The sequence below is a fragment of the Ursus americanus genome, chromosome 21, assembly GCF_024610735.1.
Source record: "Ursus americanus isolate L20-20 chromosome 21, mUrsAme1.1.p, whole genome shotgun sequence".
NCBI classification, from domain to species: Eukaryota; Metazoa; Chordata; class Mammalia; order Carnivora; family Ursidae; genus Ursus; species Ursus americanus.
The window spans coordinates 55367085-55390063 of NC_142147.1; the positions used below are offsets into that span (position 1 = coordinate 55367085).

The following is a 22979-nucleotide window of genomic DNA, read 5'->3' on the forward strand; positions in this document are numbered from 1 at the left end:
TGTCTTAAGAGCTGAGGACTACGGCCAAATAGTTCCTTTTTTTTTTTTTTTTTTAAAGTGAACTCTATGCCCATCGTGGGTCTCAAACTCACAACCCCAAGATCAAGAGTTGCATGCTGTACTGACTGAGCCAGCCAGGAGTCCCACCAAATAGTTCTTTTACTAACTATACCAGTGAGGTTCAGTTGCTAAAGCAGACTTGTAGGACCCAAATATTGTATGTTGCAGCAGAAGAATGTCTAGCATTACAATGAGTGTGTGTATCCCAGGCGAAAAGGATCTCTCTCCTTTCTCACAGTGTCCTAGACGGGCTTTCTCTCTTGAGTCAGGACTCACTGGCATGTTCACAAAGCCCCTCAGAACCAGGAAACCCAAAACAGATCCTTGGCTGGCGTTTCTTATTCCGTGATGGGCCTGTGGCAGAGCCCTCTGGAGGGTCTCACAGGAGCCGGTGTAAATCAGCATTCCCACATTTACCGGTAAATAATGCTGAGAAGCTGGCACAGAGCTCTCCAGAGCTGCCTGGACCCATGGTTACAGAGCAACACTATTAATCAGTAGGTTTCATTCCATGAGCCGAGGTTGGTGTCGTGGGGTACATTTTTATGTCAGCAAAATAGCTCAGACCAATTCCTGCCAGAATGAACCTCACAGCACGCTGCTTGAGTAACCATCATGCATGGGCACTGTGCCAAGTTCTTCAGGATTTGCAGTGACTTGTGGGAAGCCATGGTCTCTATACCCCAAATCATTTTTGTGTCCTGGAAAAGCTGTGTGTGACTCATAGGCTCTTACTTTGCTAGGAAATGAAATTATCAGGAAGTCTGAAATGACCACATTCTATTCTTTTTTCACTGCCCTCACTGATTTTGTCTCTAGGTAGGAAAAAGTGTCGCTGCAACTTAAAAATGTAAATTCTGGTTACCTACATTTTGACCAACTTGCTGAGTTCACGATGCAGGTGAACCGTTGTGCTTCCTGCCAAGTTGTAGTTGGTAAAATTCAGGCACAGGGACAGATTAACTGGAAATACAATAAGTGAGGGGCAGCAGGGCTGGTTCCCTTGTGCAAAGACATAGAGGTGGGAGAGGCAGGTGCAGGAGTTGGAACCCAGCTCTGTCTCAGAAGCCCATTCCCTTTCCAGAAAACCATCTGAAGTGCCCCCAGCAGTGGTGAAGGTGCCTCCTTGTCTCAGGTCTGTTGTGTGGAAGGGTGCACACGAGGGCGTCAGCGTTTTGGTTGTCTGTTGCTGTGTAACAACATTACCACAAACACAGTGGCTGTAGCAACACACCTTCACTGTCTCATAGTTTCTGGGGCCAGGAAGCCAAGCTCTGCTGAGCAGGATCCTCTGTGGGCTGCAGTCAGCATGTCAGCCAGGGCAGGGGTCTAATCTGAAAGTTCAGCCGGGGAAGGAGCCACTTCCTAGCTGCAATGCAGTTCGGACTCGAACCACCCAGAGTTAGCACAGACTTCACAGGCTGCGGGCCCTCAAGCCTGTCCTCACTGCAGGCACTAGCTGCAGGCTTGGGTGTTTCCGAGTCACCTGCACCTCTGAACCAATGTCCTAAAATTTTGGAGGGCCCTGCTACTCCTGTCAGGTTCATTAATTTGCTAGAATCACTCAAAGAATTAAGGAAAGCACTATACTTAGATTATAGTTTTTATTACAAAGTATAAAAAATCAAGACCACCTAGATGAAGAGATACACGGGGGGAGGTCTGGGAGGATGCCCAAAGCAAAGTTTCTTATATTCTCAGGATGTGTCACCAACCGGGAAGCTACCTGAATGTCCAGCGTTTTCATCAGGATTTCCTCACATAGGTGTGATTGATTGAATCATTGCCCTCATGACTGACTCTGTCTCCAGCCTCCTCTCATCCCCAGAAGTCAAGGCTGTAACCCTGTAATCACATGGTTGGTCTTCCTGGCATCTCCAGCCCCCATCCTGGGTCGTCTCACTGACATAGACCCAGGTGTGGTACAAAGCACTTACCGTGAATAACAAAGATGTTCCTTTACTCCAGAGATTCCAAGCACTTGGAGATTACCTCCCAAGAACCAAGGGCAAAGACCAGCCACATTCTTTATTATACAACACAAGCCCACATGCTTGTTGGCAGGAGTCAGTTCCTTAGTGGCTGGAGACTATTCTCGGTTCCTTGCCAAGTGGGCTTTTCCAAAATGGGGAGCTCATGTCATCATGCCAGTGCACAATCACGAAGGCAGGAAAGGGCCTGCTGTCTGGATGGTATTCGTCATTAACTGCTGAAGCGACACCCTGTCTCCTTTGCTATATTCTGTAGGTTAGAAACAAGTCTCCAAAACCAGGGGAGGGGATTACACAGGGCCACGAGTACCAGGAGTGAGAATAATCGGATGTCACAGGCCACAAGGAAGGCTCACTCAAGCCCACAAACTTGTGTAAGGTTATGGGGGCAGTTTTGTGGAGAGAAGGGAGTGGGACAGAACAATGGCAGTCAAGAAGGGCACTGAGCACTTGTCCAGAAGGAAGCAGGAAGTGGGACAGCCCCTCTGGAAAACTGCTCAGAAGTGTCCAATGAAATGAAGCATACACCCGTTCTTTGACCCAGCCGTCCCATTATTTATAATCCAGGGAAAGGCCTGCGTGTGTGCCTGTGTATACAAAGACATAGCTAAGAGTGTGCACGCAACTTGACCCATAGAAGCCTCAGCCTGAAAGCGACCAAATGTCCTCCCACTGGAGAGCAGATCAACAAATTGTGGCACAGGCTTGCAACGGAGTAATACTCAGCAATAAAAAGGGAAGAAGGCATGAATGCAAGTAATATCCAGGATGAACCTCAGAAACGATGTCTTTGCATGGAAGCAGCCCACACAGAAGAACGCACGTGGTTTACTGCGTGTATGAGTGCATATGAGAAACGGGCAAAAGTCATCCGAGGTGATACAAGTCAGAAAAAGGAATGATCTCAGGGGAAGGGTGGTTAGCTGGAGAGTGGTACAAAGAAAGCTTCTGGAGTGCTAGAAATACTGTTTTTATTTGGACGGTGGTTATACCAAAGGGGATAGGTAGAAATAGATCATGTGTATGCAAATATATGCAAATGACGCATGCATCTGATCTATGCAAATGATACCTCTCGTTTTTTAAAAAAATAAACTTTTGGAAGGGAACAAGTCTTCATTGGAGATTTGCGGAAAGGGATCCCCATTTGCCTGGTGCCTCCAGGGTCCTCTCTCCATCGTCCATCCCCTTGGTGGAAGTTCTTCCTTTCCAGGCTCCAACTGTTCTCCTGGCTATGCCTTAAGGGTCGAGTACACACAGGTTTCCAGGGGCTGCTCTGTCTGGCTGGAGGGACCCTCACTTAGGGCTCTGGTGTTCAGCTCAGCGTAAGTCACTCCGTGGGGTTCCTCAGCTTCTGAGACCTGGGATGCTTTATCCTGAAGGGAAGCAAGGAGAAAAGGATCAAGTATTCCTGGGAAAGGAATGTTGGATTGTGAAGATTTAGCGTTTGTAACAACAGTGTGGTAGACAGTTGTGTTAGAAAGAGCCTCCTGCTCTTTGATTCTTGGTGCAGTCTCCTACCCTCTGGAAGGTTGGTGGGACCTAGGGATGTGCATCTGTCAAACAATAAGTGAAAAGGATGGGCTCTCCTGTGTCTTCCTGTCCAAGACTAGGTGATGAAAGACCGACTTCCATCTTGTTCACACCTGTCTATTTTCAGGCCTCTCGCTCATGCTGATCAAGCCAGCTGCTGTGTTACGAGCTGTCCTATGGAAAGGCCCATATGGTCAGGGTGGTCTCTGGCCAACAGCCTGCGAGGAACTGAATCTCACCAGCCACCACCTGAGTGAGTGAGTGTGGAAACAAATCCTCTCTTACTCAAGCTTGAACCAGCCCTGGTCAACCGTTTATCCCTGCCTATGAGACCCAGTGTGAGCCACACCCAGATTTCTGACCTGCAGACACTGTGAGGTGGTAAGTGCTGCCTTAAGCCGTTGCATTTGGGGATGATTTGTTATGAAAGCATAGATAATTCATACAAACAGCCATCAAAGAGAGTGTTAATATGAAATGTCCAGAGTAGGTCAGTCCTTAGGCACAGAAAGCTAGTGGTGGTCAGGGACTTGGGGTGGGGGTGTGGGCATGCGGAGAGTGCTTAAATGCTCTGGAGTTTCCTCTGGGGTGATGAAATGTTCTGGAACTAGATAATGGTGATTATTGCACAACATTGTAAATATTCCAAAAGTTGCTAAATTATAGAGGTTAAATCGTGAATTTTATGTTATATGCATTTTGCCGCAATTTTTAAAAAATTGAAGTGTAACTGAAAAAAACCAAGGTTACTATTGATAACTGCAGGATGTACTCTGCAGGTACTTCATGGTAGGTGGTTACCATATTTTCATAAATAGCATGAAGAGGTGGGGCATATTATCCCCATTGTCCCGATGAAGGAACAGAGGCTCGGTGGGAAAGTCACTGGCCCGAGATTATAACAGATAGTTTATAGTAATAGTAGCTTCAGGGGCACTGAGAGCTTACGCCATGCCTGGGATCCTACTGATCATTGTGTGCCTTTGAGCTCATTAAATCATCGCATTCATCCTAGAAAGATGGTGACGTACATCCCATGTCACGTGGGGAAATGTTCCCAGAAAGGACAAGTCATGGGATGAACGTCCCCCGGCCAGAGAAGGCACAGAAAATTTCAGACCAGATTCTTCTGGAAAGTAGAGCAAGGGCGGGGGTGGAGGAAAGCGGAGACCCAAACCATTGACAAAACCAGAGGGAGTGACGGAGAGCCAGGGACGATGGGGGGTGACGGGCAGTGGCCACAGAGGAAACTCACCGAGGCAGGTGAGCAGCTCGTCGTAGCTGCGGATGGGTCTGGGAAGAGAGTCTGCTGTTGCCTCACCTCCAGGCTCCAGGGGTTAAGTCTGCACACACACCCCCATTCACACGCACGTTCACCATACATACCCTCACGTGCACACACCTACACCCATGCATGCTCTCACACACATGCACGCACATGTGTGCACACTAGAATACTCACATGCACATGCACACGAACATACAAACCACGTGTACACATGCACACACACAACCATACACGTCTACACACACACAGCCGCTCACACACATGCATGTGTGTGCATACACAAATATACATGCATATGAACATACAGACCACACATACACATACAACACGCTCATACACGTGTCTACACATGCATGCTCTCACACACATGTTCACATGCATGCATACATCCCTGCACACCTACACGTGCAGACTCACATGCACACTCAAGCACACATGCTTACGTGAGCACAGGCAGCACACGTAGATGCACACACCGTGTACACATAAATACACACACACATGTACCCACCACCACTTTCTTTCTCAGGCTGAATACTTGTTCCCACTTCTTCAGGTTCCTTAGAGTAGGAGCTAAAAGAGAGAAACAGTGAAGCACTGGAGGTAAAGGAAATGGGAGTGAGACACTGGGATCATTGTGGGCAGGTGGAGGTGAGGTGCCAAGCAAGATTATGTGTAAACCAAAGTCCCCCCCACTTCCTCCACACTCATATGCCCCTCCCTGGGGTCCCCAAGTCGTTCAGGTGCTCAGCAAAGTCTTGAGAGCTGAGGAGGGGAAGTGGTTGGGGGCAGTGTGGTCCATGAGGAAAGGATCCAAGGAAAGAACACCGAGTGAGAAGTGGAGGGTGGTCGTAAGAAGAGAGGACGCGGAGAGACACTTGGGATGGTCGCTGGGGCTGGTTGGGGCCACGTGAAATGTTGAGGTAAGAAAGAAGGTCTTGAGTAGTCAAGGCAGCAATGGAGGAAGAGTTGGGTATGGGCTGATGGGATCCTCTGAGTAGCCCTACCGTTTGCTCATCTTGTCGGGAGCTGCCCCTGGGGATAAAAGACACAGGATCAACCCTGTGGTGTTACTTTCCTGTTCTGTTTCTCCTGTTTCCTCCCAAATATTTAGCTGTTGTTTTCCTGAACCCACCACACCGGGTGTATTTGCAGATGACGAAGGCTCCAAGGAGGAAGAGAAAGATGAAGATGACGATGAGCGCGATCCCAGCGGCCCCTGGGGAGAGGAGAGCGGGTAAGAGGGCCCATGGTTTCCTGAGGCACGTTCTGTGCCTCAGTGTGTCTGCCGCCGATCGAGTTCCTACCATGTGCTGGAGATCTCACTACGTTATTTTCATACTTACAGGTGCCCCGGGAGAGAGACAGCGTGATGCCCGTTTTACAGATGCAGGAGTTGAACGTCAGAGGGTTGAAGTGCCATTTCCAAAGGGCCCAGCTACTGAGGAGGCAGAGCTGTGCCTCTGGTCCTCCCCACCCTGAAAGACCTTGCACTGGGCCACAGCCTTCAGGCATCACCAGAAGATAGACAGACATCCTCGAGAATTTTCCCAGAGGTGGAAAACTCATGGCTTCACAAGGACATCTCATCCCGCAGGTGAATGATTGTAGGTCCCGGGAAGCTCTACTCTCTTACCTATTCCTGTTTCTGCCATCACGGGAGACTTCTTTTCAGTTTTATCTAGAAGACAGAATTCTTGAGGTAAGTTTTAAATTTAAACAAACTTAAATAAAATTTAAAATTCTATACATTATTTACAAAGGCATGCCCATGTAATAAAAACATACAAAAACATGCACAGAAATAACACCAACTTCAGGGCAGAGGTTTCTGCTGGGAAGTGGGGAAATAACGGGAATAATGTTGAGAAGGAAAGCGGACTCTCTTTTTTTAAATCTTTATTTGAGGAAAGAAAACTGCTTGGGGCAAATATGACAGACTGTAAACAAGTCTAATTCTGGGTGGTGGATATGTGACTATCTGTTATTTGATTGTTACTTCTATTAGGGTGTATTTTTCACATTTCTCAAAAGAAAGGAAATTCTTATCAGTTCTCTTGCTGGTTTGTGGGAGGAAGGTTTTCAGAGTTTTGGGTCTATCTAGGGAACAGAATTAAGTAAGATAGACTGCAGAAAGAAAAGGCGAGTGTACTCTGGAAGTGTCTGGACCCGACTCAGTTACCCCAAGACTAGCATGTAGGCAGGTGTGATGCTTAAATTTATGTGTCAACTTGACTAGGCTATGGTACCTAGTTATTTGGTAAATACCAGTCTAGACTGGTTGCCAGGAAGGTGGCACCTGCCACTAATATAACACTGTGTGTTAACCACACTGGAATTAAAATAGAATAGAATAAATGCAATCTTAACTATAAAAATTCATTTTTTTAAAAAAAGTTGTGATTAACGTTGAAGTCAGTAGAGTTTGAGTAGAGCTGATTACTCCCCATAATATGGGTGGGCCTCATCCAATCAGTTGAAGGCCCAAAGACAAAGACTGATCTCCTTTGAGGATGAAGGAATTCTGCGTCCAGCTTCCTCCAGACGCAACATCAGCTCTCTCCCGGGTGTCTAGCCTGCTGGCTACATGAGTTACCCGGGGTCGCACAGCTCTGAGTAGCAGAGCCAGGCTGGGACTCCGGCTAATGTCATGCTGCTCACCACGTCACTCTTCTTTGCCTTTACCATCCACAGCTGTGCTGGCTCTGCCTCTACGAGCTGACCCCTGAGACCTTCTGAAGACCCCACCTCCTTCCCCAGTCCTGTGCTTCACAGAAGGCAGCAGGCCTGGGAGGTTTGTTCGGTCTGGACCGCTGTCTCCTCTGTTCCCTGTGGTACCACCTGTAGCTCTTCACCTCCGTGTCCGTGGGGCCACACCATCAGGAAGTGGGACACTGTTCGACTCAACCACCTCCTGCCTACTCACCCTCCCCTCCCACGCCCTGCCAGCTGCATTCTGCTCTCCTCCGAACCAAAGACTGCACTGATCTCATTCCGACTTCAGAAATGCTGAGGAAACCCCACACACCATCAGGCTTCTAGGGTCTGGCTCTGAAGAAATCGCTGGGAAACTGGAGATGAATCAAACTTCGGAATAAAAGGGAACAAGAAAACCCGAAACACCACAAGTGACCTTGAAGGAAGACAGTGAAGCCAGTATTCTGGTAAGTAGTTTCTAAAACAGCTGCTGGTCCGGGGCACAGAGGGGAAGTAATTAGAGGCTTTGGGAATTGGAGTAGAGTATGGTCTCCACCCTTAAAATCCCTGCAAGAACTCTGGTGTCTACCTGGAAACGACACAGTGGTCTAGAGCAGGGTTTCCCAGTTTGGGCACCGTCGATATTTGGGGATGGATAATTCTTTGGGGGGGGTTCTGGGCATCACAGGGCGTTTTGCGGCTTCTGCGATCTTGACCTCCTAGATGCCGGGAGCACCCTCTATCCCTCAGCCCCAGCCGTGACCACCAGAAACGTCTCAGATGTTGCCATATGCTGCCGAGTGGCAGAATCGCCCCCAGTGGAGAACCAGTGGAGGGAAATAAGAGGTGAGCGTAAGATGAGTGGCTTCTCTTTCCTTGTCCTCTGTCAGTATTCCTACCATCCAGCTTGTCCCTGCCTCCTGCCGTGGCCAGTCAGGTGGCCCTCACATCCCCACCAGTTAAACATGCTGGCGTAGCAGCAGCAAGTTTGGGGATCTGGCCCTATAGGAGCTGTGTCAGACTGTAAGGTTTATAAAAGGCTCTGGCGAATCCCGTAGGGAAACTCTTGGGCTCCATTTGCAGTAATCCGTCAGTGCATCTGTATCCAATCATCTCCTTGGTACACGCCCCCACCCAAGACACCCTCCTGTCTTTCTCAGCCTGTTGCCCTTGGCAACAGTTGTCAGGATTTGAACAGTGGCTGGAGGAACACGGGAAAGGTGGAGATTGGGCTTGAAGACAGCTTCCTGGGTCCTTCCAGGTGAGCCGTTCTGTTACTGATGTATTCATGCCAGGAGCAGCAGTATGTATGACCATCACCCAAAGAACTCAGAAGGTTCCTTATATGCCAAGGATAAAGAAGAGGGAAAAAAAAGATTCACCAATTGTCGAATAAACCAAAATTATTTAAAATTTCCGCCATCTACAGAGAGCAAATCCAGCCTACAATATATTTCTTCCAGTTTTGTCTCTTTCAGCCTCATGTTTTGAAAAGACCATCTCCTCTGGCTTAACCTTGTCACATGCGACAGTTAAAGACACAGACATGCACCCTCAGCCTTTTTAGAACCTGGAAGACCTTAGGAGGTCATGTAATTGTCCACTAGTATTTGTAATTCTTTGCAACAATGAGGATTTCGACTGTTGTCGTTCGAGGGATACACACGTTCTCTGTTTCCTGGGAAGTCTCCCGTTAGGAGCGTAGCTCTCGACCAAGCTGTTTGGCATGCAGAGGGAGAAGTCTGCCGTGTCCATATTGATAGTAACAGTAAAGACTTAGATGACTTAGATGACACTTGCTGTCACAGTTTAGAAAGGATTTAGGTAAATTAACTCCTCAAAATCTAAGCACTGAGTCCCTTGTGGAGGTACTGCCGTCAGCCCCGCGCAACAGATACAGAAGCCGAGGCAGACGGGCTAAGTAATCTGTAGGAAGATAGCTTGTGAACTAAGTAAAATCCAAACACTTGGAATTATTTGCAAAACAAGAGTGGGTGCACACCCTTCCAGACAGGGGGGCCATCTACCCAAGCGACAGGTGTGCACCCCTGTTTAAATGGCTAGGGTTGTTTCAGTGTTCTTCCCTTTCTCCCAATTACCTGACTTATCCCTGGGGGGACTGTGCTTCACGTTGACCTGGAAAACAATGGAGTAGCTGGGTCTTAGAGGCAGGAAGGGTGTCCCTGGGCAGCTGAATTCCCTGTCTCACTCCTGGGCTCCGTGGTTCGAGAGAAAAGCCCTGGGTTCGAGAGAAAACTTCTGCTTTGCCCGGTGCTGCTGCCATGGTCTCCAGATCAGCATCAGGGCCTCGGGATTTTCTTGCTCTGTAATTCTGTAGCAAACACCCTTGCTGAGCAGATACCTTGCCCTCATTAGCTGTCTGAGTCTCTTTGGGCTGCCCTAACAATGCCACAGGCTGGGGGGGGGGCGGTGATGAACAACAGACATCTTTTTCTCACAGGTCTGGAGACCGAAGTCTGAGAGCAGGGTGCCCGCATGGTCTGGGAGGCGGAAGGGGACAAGGGAGCTTCTGGGGTCTCCTTTTATAAGGGCACTAGTCCCATCAGGAGGGCTCCACCCTTAAGACCTAAGCACCTCCCAGAGGCCCCCACATCCTAATGCTGTCACATTAGGGGTTAGAATTTCAACATGAAATTGCAGGACGAGGGGATACAACTTTCAGACCATAGGACGAAGGGTAGCACCTCTCCTTCTTTCAGGACTGCTTATTCCCCCCCTACATTCGAGTCACCCTGGATAGTCCTGAGTTTTTCTTGCATAACATCCTGTGGTGGGCATTTCCTAGGATCGATCTGGAGGCTGAGCTGACCAGGACTATTCACAGCCCTCCCCGGTCCCTTGGTCTGTCTGTCTCTGTGTCTGTCTCTTTTGAACTGGGCCTGGGAAGGAGGGCCAGATGCTTCTCCAGGAGTAGAATTTATGAGCTGCTCATAAATTCAGCTCTTTTTTTTTTTTAATGTTCAATTAGTCCTTAAAAGTGATGTTCTCTTCCCAAAAGAGGGAGCTGGTCCCCACTAAAAGAGAATGAAATGGGCCCAATAAGGACACGAGTGTCAGAGACGAAAAGAATCCAGGCAAGACTCCGGTCCTTCATTCTAGTTTCTGAAGCCAGGTGGCATCCCCGTGCTTCCCACGATTTACTGGCCCGCGATCCCAGGGGTTTCCAGCCAGGCGTGGTCCGGCCTCCGTGGGGCACTTGGCAATATCTGGAGACGTTGTGGTTGTCACAGGCAAAGGGGACTTGTAGCAGGTGGAGGTCACAGATACAGCTGAACACCCTCTGATGCACTTTTCTCTCCCCCTCTCCCCCCCCAAAAGAATTATCCAACAAAAAATACAGTAGTGCACGATAGGGAGACCCTGGATGACCTCTTCAGCTCCAAGGACTGATCTATTTATTCCCTTCACTTTCCCTAGGTCACTTGAAGGTAGGTGTGTTTCACTTGCAGCCAAGGGTCTTGATGAATACAGTCCTCAGAGCTATTTGTTGTAATTGATCACTTATGTTCTCAGAGAAGTTGTGCGGGTCGGAGGTGTGCCTTGCTGCCCCCCACTTGACAGATGAGGGAAGGCATACGAAGAGCTGAGTTGAGGAATACTCACAGACAGTGAGGGCCAGAGCTGTAGTTTTAACTCAGGTCCACTGACTTCACCTGTTCTCCTGTCCTGCGTGGCGTTTCTCAGGAGCCCCGAATCCACGCCCCATGAGCTTTTGGGAAAGTCCGGCTTCTCTGTTTACTGCCCTGTGCAGGTATGACTGGTCCTCATGTCAGTACTTGGGTGCTCAGCCCCCATCCAGGAGGATGCCGGGTTCCTACTCACCTCTCTTCTCCCCTTGTCCTGGACAAACTCAGTTGTCAAAAATAGCCCTAGTGCACAAGGGTCAAAAAACATCCCTTTCCTGAGCAAACCAACAGAACCCTTGTGCACTGTAGGTAGCAATGTAGAACGACGTGGCCACTACAAAAAAACAGTATACTGGCGGGTCCTCCAAAAATTAAAGGTAGAACTATCCTAAGATCCAGCAATCCCATTTCTGAGTATACACCCAAATAATTGATAGCCGCTGGGTGGCCAGGAGGGGCTAGGCCAGTAGCCAAATAGGTGGAAACGACCCAGATGTCCATCAGCTGATGAATAGGTAAACGAAACGTGGTCTGGCTGTAAAACGGAACGTTATCGGCCTTCACAAGGAAGAAAATCCAGCTCTATGCTACAGTATGGCTGAACCTTGAGTACATTTTTCGGAGTGAGAGAAGCCAGTCACAAAATGACAAACAGCGTATCGTTCCAGTGATGTGAGGTTCCTGGGTTAGTCAGGTGCATTGAGACAATGTAGGATGGTGGGAGCCAGCGGCTGGGAGCGGGGGGTGCAGAGAGGCTGTCTGATGGAGACGGAGTTTCAGTTCTGCAAGACGAAGGGCGTTCTGGAGGCAGCAGTGGTACAACTGCTCTTAACACTACTGAGCTGTGCACTTGCAAGTAAGATGGTAACTTGTACGTTATGCACTTTTGCCATGGTGTGTCAAAGATCTTTCCTCTTGAAAGAAAGGGCTCGGCAGGGAGAGAAAAGCTCGCCTCACCTGAGCTAAAAGGCAAGAGTGCTAGAGTCCCAGTGAAAATGGAACACAGATCTTCCTGGAGTCTCCGAGTCTTTCTCAGGAAGATGCTCTTGGGCTCTGTTATTCTCTCCCTCCTCCTCTGCCTTTTTGCTAGAGCCTCCTCCTGCATAACCCCAGGAGGTGTCATTCACACTTTAGTCTAAATGAATTGTGCTCTGCCAGGAGATGTGCAATGGTTTTGTGGCTACATCTTATTTTCTTAGTGGGAGTCAATTATTGCAAATCCCCCCTCCCCGAAGCCTGCCCCCCGCAGCACGTCTGGCCACCTACAGTGGGAAGCCCCCACCCAGCCTCCTTTTATGTGATCCTCCGCCATCTGCGCTCCCTCTCTTGGTGGGGGATCCTCTACGCTGTTTCACAGAATCCTCACCCTCCCTTGTTTCTTCCTAAAGGGTTTCTCCAAGCTGCAGAGTCTTGTGGAGACAGACTGCGCCTGCACCGCACTCCCTCAGGTCCCAGCACCTCGGCAGACAGGTAATCCAGCTGTGGTCCCCCTGACAGTACAAACCTCACCTGTCACCCGGACCTCGAGACGATCACTAGGGTGCGAGGCCCAGAAAGGAGCCTTCCTCTGGAAGCACACACAGCTGTAGTTCCCGGTGTCGCTGACTGTCACATTCTGGAGGGAGAAGACCGTCTCCTTCCCTGCTGGCGTCTGGACCTGTATGGGCCCCGCTGCTCCCGCCTTAAGTAGAGCGAACATTACAATGTAGTAAACATTGTCTGGCCTCTGGCACTGCAGGGTCACATTTTCTCCTGCAGTCACCTCACCCCTTCGGTGGGCTTGGAGGGAAGGTTTGGGGAAATCTCCTGGAAGAGAAGGAGGGCTCCAAGGTCACGGGAAGAAGCCCGGGGTCCCCCACCCACCTTGTTCTCCCAGCAGGGCTTCCCGCCAAGTGGGGGAAACAACAGCTCCCTGGTCTCACCGTCTTCCCACTCTGACTGCAGGAAGGAGACTTTCCCTACAAACCCTGGCTGAACCTGAGCCAGGTCATTCTGTTCTGGGTTTCTCCATCTCCCCTTGCCCCCTCCCTCCCGCGGGTTCCTCCCCCACACCTGTCCCTGCAAGACCCCGTGTCACTCCGAGGCACCCTCCTCACCTGTCACCAGCAGTAGGAGGATGTCACTGGGCTGTGAAGTTATGTGCGGGCGCTCTTGTGTGTAGTACTCACAGGTGTACTGTCCAGCGTTGAAGCTTTTTAGGTCAGTGAGACGGAATTCAGCCAGGCCCACTGTGGATGCCTGTGATGGCATGGACTCCACAAAAGTGCTTCCCTTTCTGAGAACAAAGTTGACATTCTTGGTAGAAGTCTGGCACTGCAGCGTCACATTACTCTTGGGAGGCATCACCGAGCTGGGCCAGGCCCTGAGGGAGGGCTTGGGAAGGGAGTCTGGAAGGAAGCAGAGTTCAGGATGGGATTTGGTGCCCCTGTCTGCTCTCAGGAAACCCCCTTGAAGGAAAGAGAAGGGATACGGGGAGTTTGGAGTGAAGGAGAGGGAGGGTCTGACCGAAGGAACTCACCATCAGCCGTCCTGCTTCCTTGGCCAGCACACAGCCCTGCAAGAGAACCGTCCATGAGACATGAGTGGCCACCTGGAGCCCCATCCTAAGGGGCCTCCCCGGGGGGCTGCCGCTGAGCTCGGACCCCTGTCATCACATGCAGCAGCAGTCCCAGCCTCCTGCTGGAGAACCCATCTGGCATGGCTGCTGGTCTGTCCCTTATGTTAATTTCCTAGGGCTCTTGGTGTCTCAAATTGTCACAAGTTTAGTGGCTTGTGATGACACAGAATTATTCTTTTGCTGTTCCTGTGGGTTAGAAAAATCCAACAACACAGGTCCCACTGGCTCAAACCAGGGTGTTTTCGGGGCTGCGTTCCTTCTGGGGGCTCTAGATGACAACCCATTCCCTGGCCTTTCCCAGCTTCTAGAGGCTCCCGCACCCTTTGGTGGTGGCCTCTTCCTCTGGCTCTAAAACTAGCAATGGTTGGTGCATTGACACCCTCTTCTGCATCTTTTGCTACCGTAAGGACCCTGGGGTTACGCTGTGACTACCCAGATAATCCAGAAGAAGCTCCCTACTTTAAGGTCAACTGATAAACAACTTCAGCTCCACCTGCCACCTTGCATTTCCTTTGCCATGTAAAAGAACGTATCCACAGCTCCCAGGAGTCAAGCCACGGACATCCTCGGGGGGCTACCACAGTCTGTCATTTCTCACATTGTCCCACTTCACCGTCCCAGGATCCTCTCTCCTCACAACAGCCCCAGGACTTTGGATGGCCTTGCCATCTGGCCTCAGAGCCCAACGCTTTCCCCCACCACCCACCCACCCTTTATCCACTCACCTTATGCGTCTGTGGTATCCTGTGATGTCATCTCTAGATTTGATGGTGAAGAGAGGATAAGGGACACTACACTCAGCTCCTGGTCATCCCTGTACCCTAAATGTGTCTGTCACTCACGGTGTCTCCTGAGCGTGTCATCTTTGTAGAGGGCACAGGACCCAGCCTTCCCCTCCCTGGTGCCACGGCGTCTCGAGTGTGAGAGATCTTAATAATGACAAAAACCATTTGGCTGGGGGGAAAAGAAGCCACTTAGGTTTTAAAGACACTATTATTCCTGCTGCTCTTGGGTCCATAAGAGATCTGGAGTCACTAGAATTTAATCCCCTTGAGGGCAGAGAACACACCCTCACTACCTAGAAGGCAGCGCAGACATTGGCAGTTGTTCAATAAATACATGTTGACCAATGGAGTTTAAGTCTTATGTAAAGAAAGTCATTTGCAAAGATTTCTGAAGCTCAAGAAATAATGATGTCCCAAATTCCCTGCGAACGCAGCAGCATAACCATCCGCGTCAACGGAGAACAGGGGAAGGAGGTGGGGAGATCCCTGTCCTGTGCTAAGGGACGTCTGGCTGCTGAGAACGCTGTCTTTTGCATGGAGAAGCTTTTGCCTGCCCTTGGGGAATGGCCTAAATGCCTCCCTGACGTTTCAGTTGGCCATAAGTCACCTCCTTGGTGCCCAGAGTAAATTTCAAATATCTAAGATTGGTATTGCCTGGAAGGGTGATGTGTATGTTCCCCACCTGTCCCCTCTGGTGGCCTTACTCTCAGATGTAGACCAAACTGACCCTAAGAAAAGTGAGGTCATACAGTATTTATCTCTCTCTGTCTGACTTGTTTCACTTCGTGTAAAGCCCTCAAGGTCCATCCATGTTGTCACAAATGGTGGGATTTCCCTCTTCCTCACGGCAGAATAATATCCCGTTATACACACAGACCACATCTTCTGTAACCATCATCCATGGATGGACACTTAGGTCATTTCCATGCCTTGGCTGCTGTGAATAATGCTGCAGTGACCGTGGGGGTGCAGACATCCCTTCAATTTCTGTTTTCATTTCCTTCAGATATATAACCCCAGAGTGGGGTTGATGATCATATGGTAGTTCTCCTTTTAGCTTTTAAAAAAACGATTATTAGAGAGAGAGCACGAGCACGTGGGGGAGGCGCAGAGGGAGAGAGAGAATCCTAAGCAGGCTCCACGCTCAACAAGGAGCCCAACCTGGGGCTCGATCTCACAACCATGAGATCATGACCTGAGCCGAAATCAAGAGTCAGACACCCAACCAACTGAGCCACCCAGGCGCCCCTACTTTTAACTTTTTGGGGAATCTTCATACTATCTTCTGCAGTGGCTGCAGCAGTTAGCATTCCCACCAACGGTGCATGAGTCCCTATTCTCCAGGTCCTCACCGACACCTCTTGTCTCTTGTCTTCTTGGTGAGAGCCATTCTGACAGGTGTTGAATGGTAAGCAACAGAGACCATGCAACCCGCAGAGCCTGTCTGTCGGGCACTTTACAGGAGAAGGATGCTGGCACCTACTAAGATCATTGGATCCGTTGTTCACTTAACCTTCTTGAGGTTTTTCTAACCATGACTCCGTTCATCCACCCTCCAGACACTTCCGCAAACCCCCAAATTAGGACCTTTTTAATTCCTTCATATAGCCCAATGGAAAATTATGGTCTTTGGCACTGTGCAGACCAGAATTTGAATTCACCTTCTCTGCTTAGGAGCAGAGCGACCTTGGCTCGTACTTCAGCTGTGACTGTCGGGTACCTTGAATGCAGTATGGGGAAGAGAACTAGTTTGGAGACGTTCTCTAAGAAATGTAAGATGACTGAGGTCATACAATGATAGGAGAGGAAGTGTCACTGAGCCTGTGTGATCAAGTCTGTCTTCTCAGTTCTTGGCGCTCTCTCGGATCCCATGGGAGAACCGCAGCTGGGTGCTAGTCTGAGGCCAGCTTCCTGCATTCACCGCCACCTCTCAGAAACAAGACTGGGGAAAACTGTGGCCCAGAGACGATCAGGGTCCTTTTTTGATGAGGGACACTGATTTCCCATTAATAGAAGTGTTTTATAGCTTTTCTTTTAAAATAGAGTTGAGTACAAAAATAATAATATAAAAACCCGGGGAATTTGAAGAGGGAGATCACATAGGAAAGATAAGGTCACATACACAGGGAAAAATGTCACGGGGAAGTTCAAGGATGACTGAGTTTGGGGAAACAGGAAAATGTGTGTAAAGCACCCAACACGTCCCTTGCACATAATTTGTATTCAGGGAATGGAAGGCTCTAGTCTGTGTTTTTCACCCCATGCCATTACCCGCCCCGCAGGCCCCTCCACCTCCAGCTGCTGCCGCAGCCCAGCCCCACCCCTACAGTGGCTGCCTTCTCCCACGACTTACCAGCGCAGAGCAGAGCCAGGAGTTGGGGCATCATGGTAGCACCCCCAGGCCTCTTTCAAGGATCTTCCTTCAGTCTTGTTGTTGATGAGAAGCCAAGATGTTCACTTGACTCCAGGACGTGCAGGAACAGCGTGGCCCCCCGTTTTTCAATCCTCTGCTCTGCACACCCAGAGTTTCTGTCTTCTAGTCTCTATCAGGAAATGACTATTGCAACACACTCTCAAGCCACTTCCCATGGGCTTGACGCACTGAGTCCTCCCAACAGCACAGAAGTCAGTCACCTGCTTCTAAGGCATAGCCGTGAATATGCAAAGCATGGGAAACACTGCCAGTTCACCATCGTCCCCTTCTGCATGGAGACAGCAAATACCTGGGCTCCCAGCGATCCGGAATAAGAACTACATTTCTCTACAGGTGCCTGGGTGGTTCAGTCAGTTGAGCATCTGACTCTTGGGTTCAGCTTAGGTCGTGATCTCAGGGTCATGAGATGGAGCCTCCGTTGGGCTCTGCGCTCAGTGGGGAGTCTGCTTCTCTCTCTCCCTCTTCATCTGCCCACCTCCTCAAATAGAAAATGCAACAACAACAACATTTCTTTCCCTCAGGGAACTGTGGGTCCTTTTGGTCACAGGATGTGAGCAAAGTAACGTGCACAGCTTCTGGGTTATGTTCCAGGGACCCTGAGGGCAGGAATGGGGTCAGAGCTGAGGGCAAAGAGGTGGGAAGTCATAGGGCATCGGAGTAGGGGGGGGGGGGGATCTGGGAGAACAAGACAACAGGCCCTATAAAGAGAAGGTAAGACAGAAGAACCCTCACTGGCAGGCACATGGCAGAAAAGGAATTTGAAGGAGAGAAATGTCTGTGGTGGGTTGTAAGTGGTTTGTTGTGGGGACATGATGTGAACTGTCTCCTCAGTGAAATCTCTTCTGTGAAATCTCCTGTCATTAGATCTCTGGTGGAAAGAGGCTCTTCAGGAGAACTCAAGGAGCTGTGTTCTGCATCTGATTGAGATGTAGACGGAACGAGAGACAACCGGACAGTGGACCCAGACAACGGGCAGGGGCTGACGTGCACATGGAAAAATCTAGAAGGTAAATCTAGTATATTTAAAGTATTATTCCCTGAGTAGTAGAATTGTGCTCAATATTTTTTGCTCCTTTTGCTTATATGTGCTTTCTCAATTGGCTGAAATTGATATGTTAATTTTATCCCTTTAAATGTTATTGAAGTTTAAGCCTTTAGAAAGTTTAAGTGAGGTGCTGTGGGATGCAAAAAACTCAAAAGTTTAAAAAACAAGTGAACTCTTGTAAAACTTAGAATTTGGGACTGCGGAATTTAGGGACAGATACGAGGACTTCCACATAAACATGCAAATGGGACATACACATTTCTTCCCAAAACCTCATTGAGAGACAGTAAGGAGATTTATGAGGAGGACATAAGCTAAGAAGGAAAAAAGGCAATGAGAGAGGAGCAAATGTAGGGCAAGAAATGTTGATACAATTACAGAAATTGGAAAACAAGCACGTGCATGCCTGTAGCAAAGGGGCACCAAGAAGCAGCATCCCATCCCCTGACTCTGGAGCCGGACAGCAGCTCGAAAACCAAACCGAATTAATTACCATCCAGCAATTCCACTTCTGGGTATATGCTCAAAAGAACTGAAAGTCGAGTCTTAAAGAGATACTTGTGCACCCATGGTTCAGCAGCACTATTCACAGTAAACAACCCAAGTGTCCACTGACGAATGGACGGACAAACAAAATGTTGCCTATACACACAACGGAATATTACTCAGCCTCCGAAACAAAGCACATTCTGGCACCTGCCACAACGTGGGTGAACCGCGAGGACATTACGCTCAATGAAATGAGCCAGACACAAAAAGACAAATACTGTATGAGTCACTTCTATGAGGTCCCTAGAGCAGTCAGATTCATAGAGACAGAAGGTAGACGGGGGAGCCAGGGGCTGGGGGAGGGGAGTCGTGGTCTAATGGGCACGGAGTTCTCGTGGTGCAGGATGAAGAGCTCTGTGGATGGCGGTGGTCCCTGCACGACGGTGTGTATGTCCTTAACGTCACGGAACCGTGCATCTAAAAACGGTTAAGATGGTACACGTTATGTGTAGTTTACCACAGTGTTTAAAAAATAAAGTCTCCGGGGGCACCTGCGTGGCTCAGTTAAGCGTCTGCCTTCAGTTCAGATCATGATCTCAGGGTCCTGGGATCGAGCCCAGTGTGGGACTCCCCACGGAGCAGGGAGTCTGCTTCTCCCTCTCCCTCTGCCCCTCCCCCACTCGTGTGCTCACACATGTTCTCTCTCTCTCTCAAATTAAAAGAAAAAAAAAATCTTAAAAAAAAAAAAAAAAAGAAATGGACCTGCACCAGGTTATGGTTGCGTTTAGGGATGGAGGGGAAGTGGATCAGGGCCATGCTTATGCCTGATAGTAGATTTATTGCTTTGGCTATTTTGGGGTCTTTGTGGTTCCATTTAAATTTAGTATTATTTGTTCTGGTTCTGTGAAAAATGCTGTTGATATTTTGATAGGGATCACATTGAATCTGTAGATTGCTTTGAGTAGTATGGACGTTTTATCAACATTGCTTCTTCTAATCCATGAGCATGGAATGCCTTTCCATTTCTTTCATCAGTGTTTTACAGTTTTCAGAGTACAGGTCTTTCACCTCCTTGGTTAAATTTATTCCTAGGTATTTTATTCTTTTTGGTGCAATTGTAAATGGATTGTTTTCTTAGTTTTCTCTTTCTGCTACTTCATTGTTAATGTATATAGAAATGCTACCAATCTCTGGTTATTAATTTTATATCCTGCAACTTTACTGAATTCATTTATTACTTCTAATCGTTTTTTGGTGGAATCTTTAGGGTTTTCTATGTGCAATATCATATCATCTGCGAAGAGTGAGAGTTTAACTTTTCCTTACCAGTTAGATGCCTCTTATTTCTTTTTCTTGTCCGATTTCTATGGCTAGGACTCCTAGTACAATGTTGGATAAAAGTGGTGAGAATGGACATCCTTGTCTTGTTCCTGATCTAAGAGACCTGAAACCATAAAAATCCTAGAAAAGAACACAGGCAGTAATTTCCCTGACATCAGTCATAGCAGCATTTTTCTGGATATGTCTCGTAAGGCAAAGGGAAAAAGGCTGAAATAAACTATTGAAGCTACATCAAAATAAAGATAAAGAGCTTTGGCGTAGCAAAGGAAACCATCGACAAGACAAAATGGCAACCCACTGAATGGGAGAAAATATTTGCAAATGATCTATCTGATAAGGGGTTAATACTCAAAGAATATAAAGAACTTATACAACCCAACACCAGAAAAAAAATACAAACCATCCAATTAAAAAGTGGGCAGATGATCTGAATAGATGTTCTTCCAAAGGAGACCTACCGATGGTCAACAGACACGTGAAAAGATTGATCACTAGTCATCAGGGAAACGCACATCAAAACCACAATGAGGTACCTGTCAGAATGGTTAAAATTAAAAACAAACGAACAAACGAGAAACAAAAGTATTGGCATGGGTGGAGAAAAGGGAGCCCTCTTACACTGTTGGTGGGAATGCAAACTGGTACAGCCACGGTATGGAGGGTCCTCAAAAAGTTAAAAATAGAAATACTTTATGATCCAGTAATTCCACTGCTGGGTATTTATCCAAGAAAATGAAAATTCTCATTAAAAAGGTATATACAACCTGTTCATTGCAGCATTATTTACAATAGTCAAGATATGGAAGCAACCTAGGTGTCCATCAGTAGAGGAATGGAGAAGAAGTGATACGCACGTGCGTACACACACACACACACACACACACACACACACACAGAGGAATATTATGTAGCCACAAAAAGGATGAGACCTTGTCATTTGCAACAACATGGATGGACCTAGAGGGTATTATGCTAAGTGAAGTAAGTCAGATTGAGAAAGACAAATGACAAATACTGTATGATTTCATTCATACGTGGAATCTAAAAAACAAACGAATAAACAAAAAGTAGAATCAAACCTGAGACTATAAAAGCAAACTGATGTTTGCCAGAAAGAACGGGGGTAGGGATGGGCAAAATGGATGAAGGGGAGAGGGAGATACAGGCTTCCAGCTATGAAATGAATAAGGAATATTCCAGAATAAAAGGCACAGCATAGGGAAGGTAGTCCCTGATACTGCGATAGTGTCGTGTGGGGCAGATGGCCACTACCCTTGCGGTGAGCACGGCGTAACGTAGAAGTTGCATCACTCTGTTGTACACCTGAAACAAATGTAACATTGTGTGTCAACAATCCTTTAAAAAAAACTTTAAATAATAGTAGCTATAAAGTAATAAATTTTACTGAGTGACTTCTCTTGTGAACTCACCTTTTTAATCCCCAAATATTTCAGTACATAGCTGTCTTTATCAGATGAGAGTCTTTTTAAACCAGACATAACCATCAAAGCAGTATCATCCCAGGAAAGCTGGTGGTACTTTCTCGATACCATCTACTCTCCAGCCAGTATCCAGATTTCCTCCATCATCTCAAAGATGCTCTCTTTGTCAGTCTTTTTAAAAACCAGGATTCAAATCTGCGAACTACAAATCTACAAACGGTATTTGATAGATATGCTAATTTAAATAAAACAGAATTCTCAGTGTCTTCGTTAAGAAACCAAACACATCATAGGTTTTTATTATTTTTTTCACCATTCATTTGGAAGAAGAGCACCATGCCCCTGAGACTATCGTCTTGACAAGGCTTACTCGTCTTTCCATTTAGTGATACAGAAGAATCAACACGGCAACGAATTATCAAGGACAGAAACCGATTATAATCACAGGCGTTTCTTTGAAGGTGATTTTCAAAAGACGTGGCAGTGATTTTTAAAGTCTTGAGATTCTTATACGACTCTTGTTTAAATAACACTTCTGTGTGTAGATTTATTTCAACAGAGTACAGGTTAGTAAAAGTCATGAATGAATATTTATGTAATTCTCCTAGTTGCATCAGAAAACGAAATTGATACTTTTGGCAAAATGTTCACCTCCACACTTTAACCAGATTGATTGATCTTAAGGAGGCTTCACACCCAGCGCAGAGCCCAATGCAGGGCTTGAACTCACAACCCTGAGATCAAGACCTGAGCTGAGATCAAGAGTCAGATGCTTAACCACCTGAGCCACCCAGGTGCCCCTAATCAGATTTCGTAAATCATCTTTATGACTCAGAAAGATCTTTCTCCTTCATCTAGGGGGTTTTATGGAGGTTCCATTACAAAGGCATGATTGATTAAATTGTTGACCGTTGTGTTAATCACTCAATATAGAGCCTCTTCCCCTCTCCCCAGAAGTGGGGGTAGTGCTGAAGGTTTCAAGCTCCTAGTTTCATGGCTGGTCTTTCTGATGACCAGCCCCCATCCTGGTCAAGTCTCTTTCTCTCCCTCCCTGTCCTCCCTCCCCCCTCCCCCTGCCTTATGAGGGTACAAGAGGCCACCTGCAGGCCAGGGAGAGGGCGTTCACAAGAACCATGCTGACCCTCTGATCTCTGGGAGCAGCCTCCAGAATTATGAGAAGGAAGTTTCTGTTGTTCAAGCCACCCAGTGTATGGCTTTTTTAAAAAGCCTGAGTTGACCAAGACAGGTGGACAAAAAGATGGTCATATTGACGGGCTCCTAGGAGGAGTGCCTAGAGCCGGGTGGGGCTGGGAGACTATAGTAGAAACAGCTGGCAGGGGGCCCGGTTCATCCTTGTCCCTCAGGCACCCAGACCAGTGGAGCCGCCACCATCTCCAACGTTGCTGGTCACTGTGTCTAAGAGAGGAGGGAGTGCGGAGTGGGGAGGAGGGAGTTCTTACAGTTAAATGCTCCAGCTTGGAAGTGACACTGGTCATTGCCATTCACAACTCAATGTCCAGCCAGAATAGGATGACTACAGTCCTATGACGCACCTGTTAAGGAGTTCAGGGATTTCAAGGAAAAAGGTGTGACCACAAGATGGCAGTAGG

General features: G+C 48.0%; 2 protein-coding genes across 7 annotated transcripts in view; one reads left to right on the top strand and one right to left on the bottom strand.

Annotated features, from left to right (window-relative positions):
• The window catches only part of LOC123786990 (T-cell-interacting, activating receptor on myeloid cells protein 1-like), a 52851-nt gene extending 46582 nt beyond the window's left edge, over positions 1–6269 (top strand). The window contains exons 6-8 of one of the 2 annotated variants that reach the window (XR_015728143.1): positions 3712–3965; positions 6028–6109; positions 6221–6269. The gene's annotated coding sequence lies outside the window, so the exon portion shown is untranslated. Of the gene's footprint in view, positions 1–3711; positions 3966–5986; positions 6110–6220 lie in introns of those variants that run through there. The other variant, XR_015728142.1, reaches the window with a different exon arrangement.
• LOC123786988 (T-cell-interacting, activating receptor on myeloid cells protein 1-like) lies at positions 3006–17152 on the bottom strand. 5 transcript variants are annotated; one of them, XM_045789388.2, is made up of 10 exons: positions 16972–17152; positions 13735–13770; positions 13313–13603; positions 12726–13022; positions 6509–6553; positions 6008–6091; positions 5880–5907; positions 5384–5445; positions 4840–4877; positions 3006–3427 (listed from the first exon to the last, which is right to left on the bottom strand). In XM_045789388.2, exons 1-10 carry the CDS (start codon positions 17003–17005, stop codon positions 3284–3286), a joined length of 1059 nt encoding a protein of 352 aa, XP_045645344.1. In that variant the 5' UTR covers positions 17006–17152; the 3' UTR covers positions 3006–3283. The 5 variants fall into 5 exon arrangements, 4 of the variants coding, with proteins under 4 accessions (XP_045645344.1, XP_045645345.1, XP_045645346.1 ...); XM_045789389.2 differs by lacking the exon at positions 6008–6091; XR_015728141.1 differs by having other exon boundaries at positions 3382–3427; positions 5384–5907; positions 6013–6091.
• Between the last annotated feature and the right edge of the window lie 5827 nt (positions 17153–22979).

Coding starts and splice junctions, on each gene's coding strand:
- LOC123786988 (XM_087871007.1), bottom strand. CDS start 17,005: ATGATGCCCCAACTCCTGGCTCTGCTCTGCGCTG. Junction 13,023..13,312: donor CCTCCTACTGCTGGTGACAG/GTGAGGAGGGTG, acceptor CTTCTCTTCCAG/GAGATTTCCCCAAACCTTCC. Junction 6,092..6,508: donor GATGGCAGAAACAGGAATAG/GTAAGAGAGTAG, acceptor TCCTCTCCCCAG/GGGCCGCTGGGATCGCGCTC.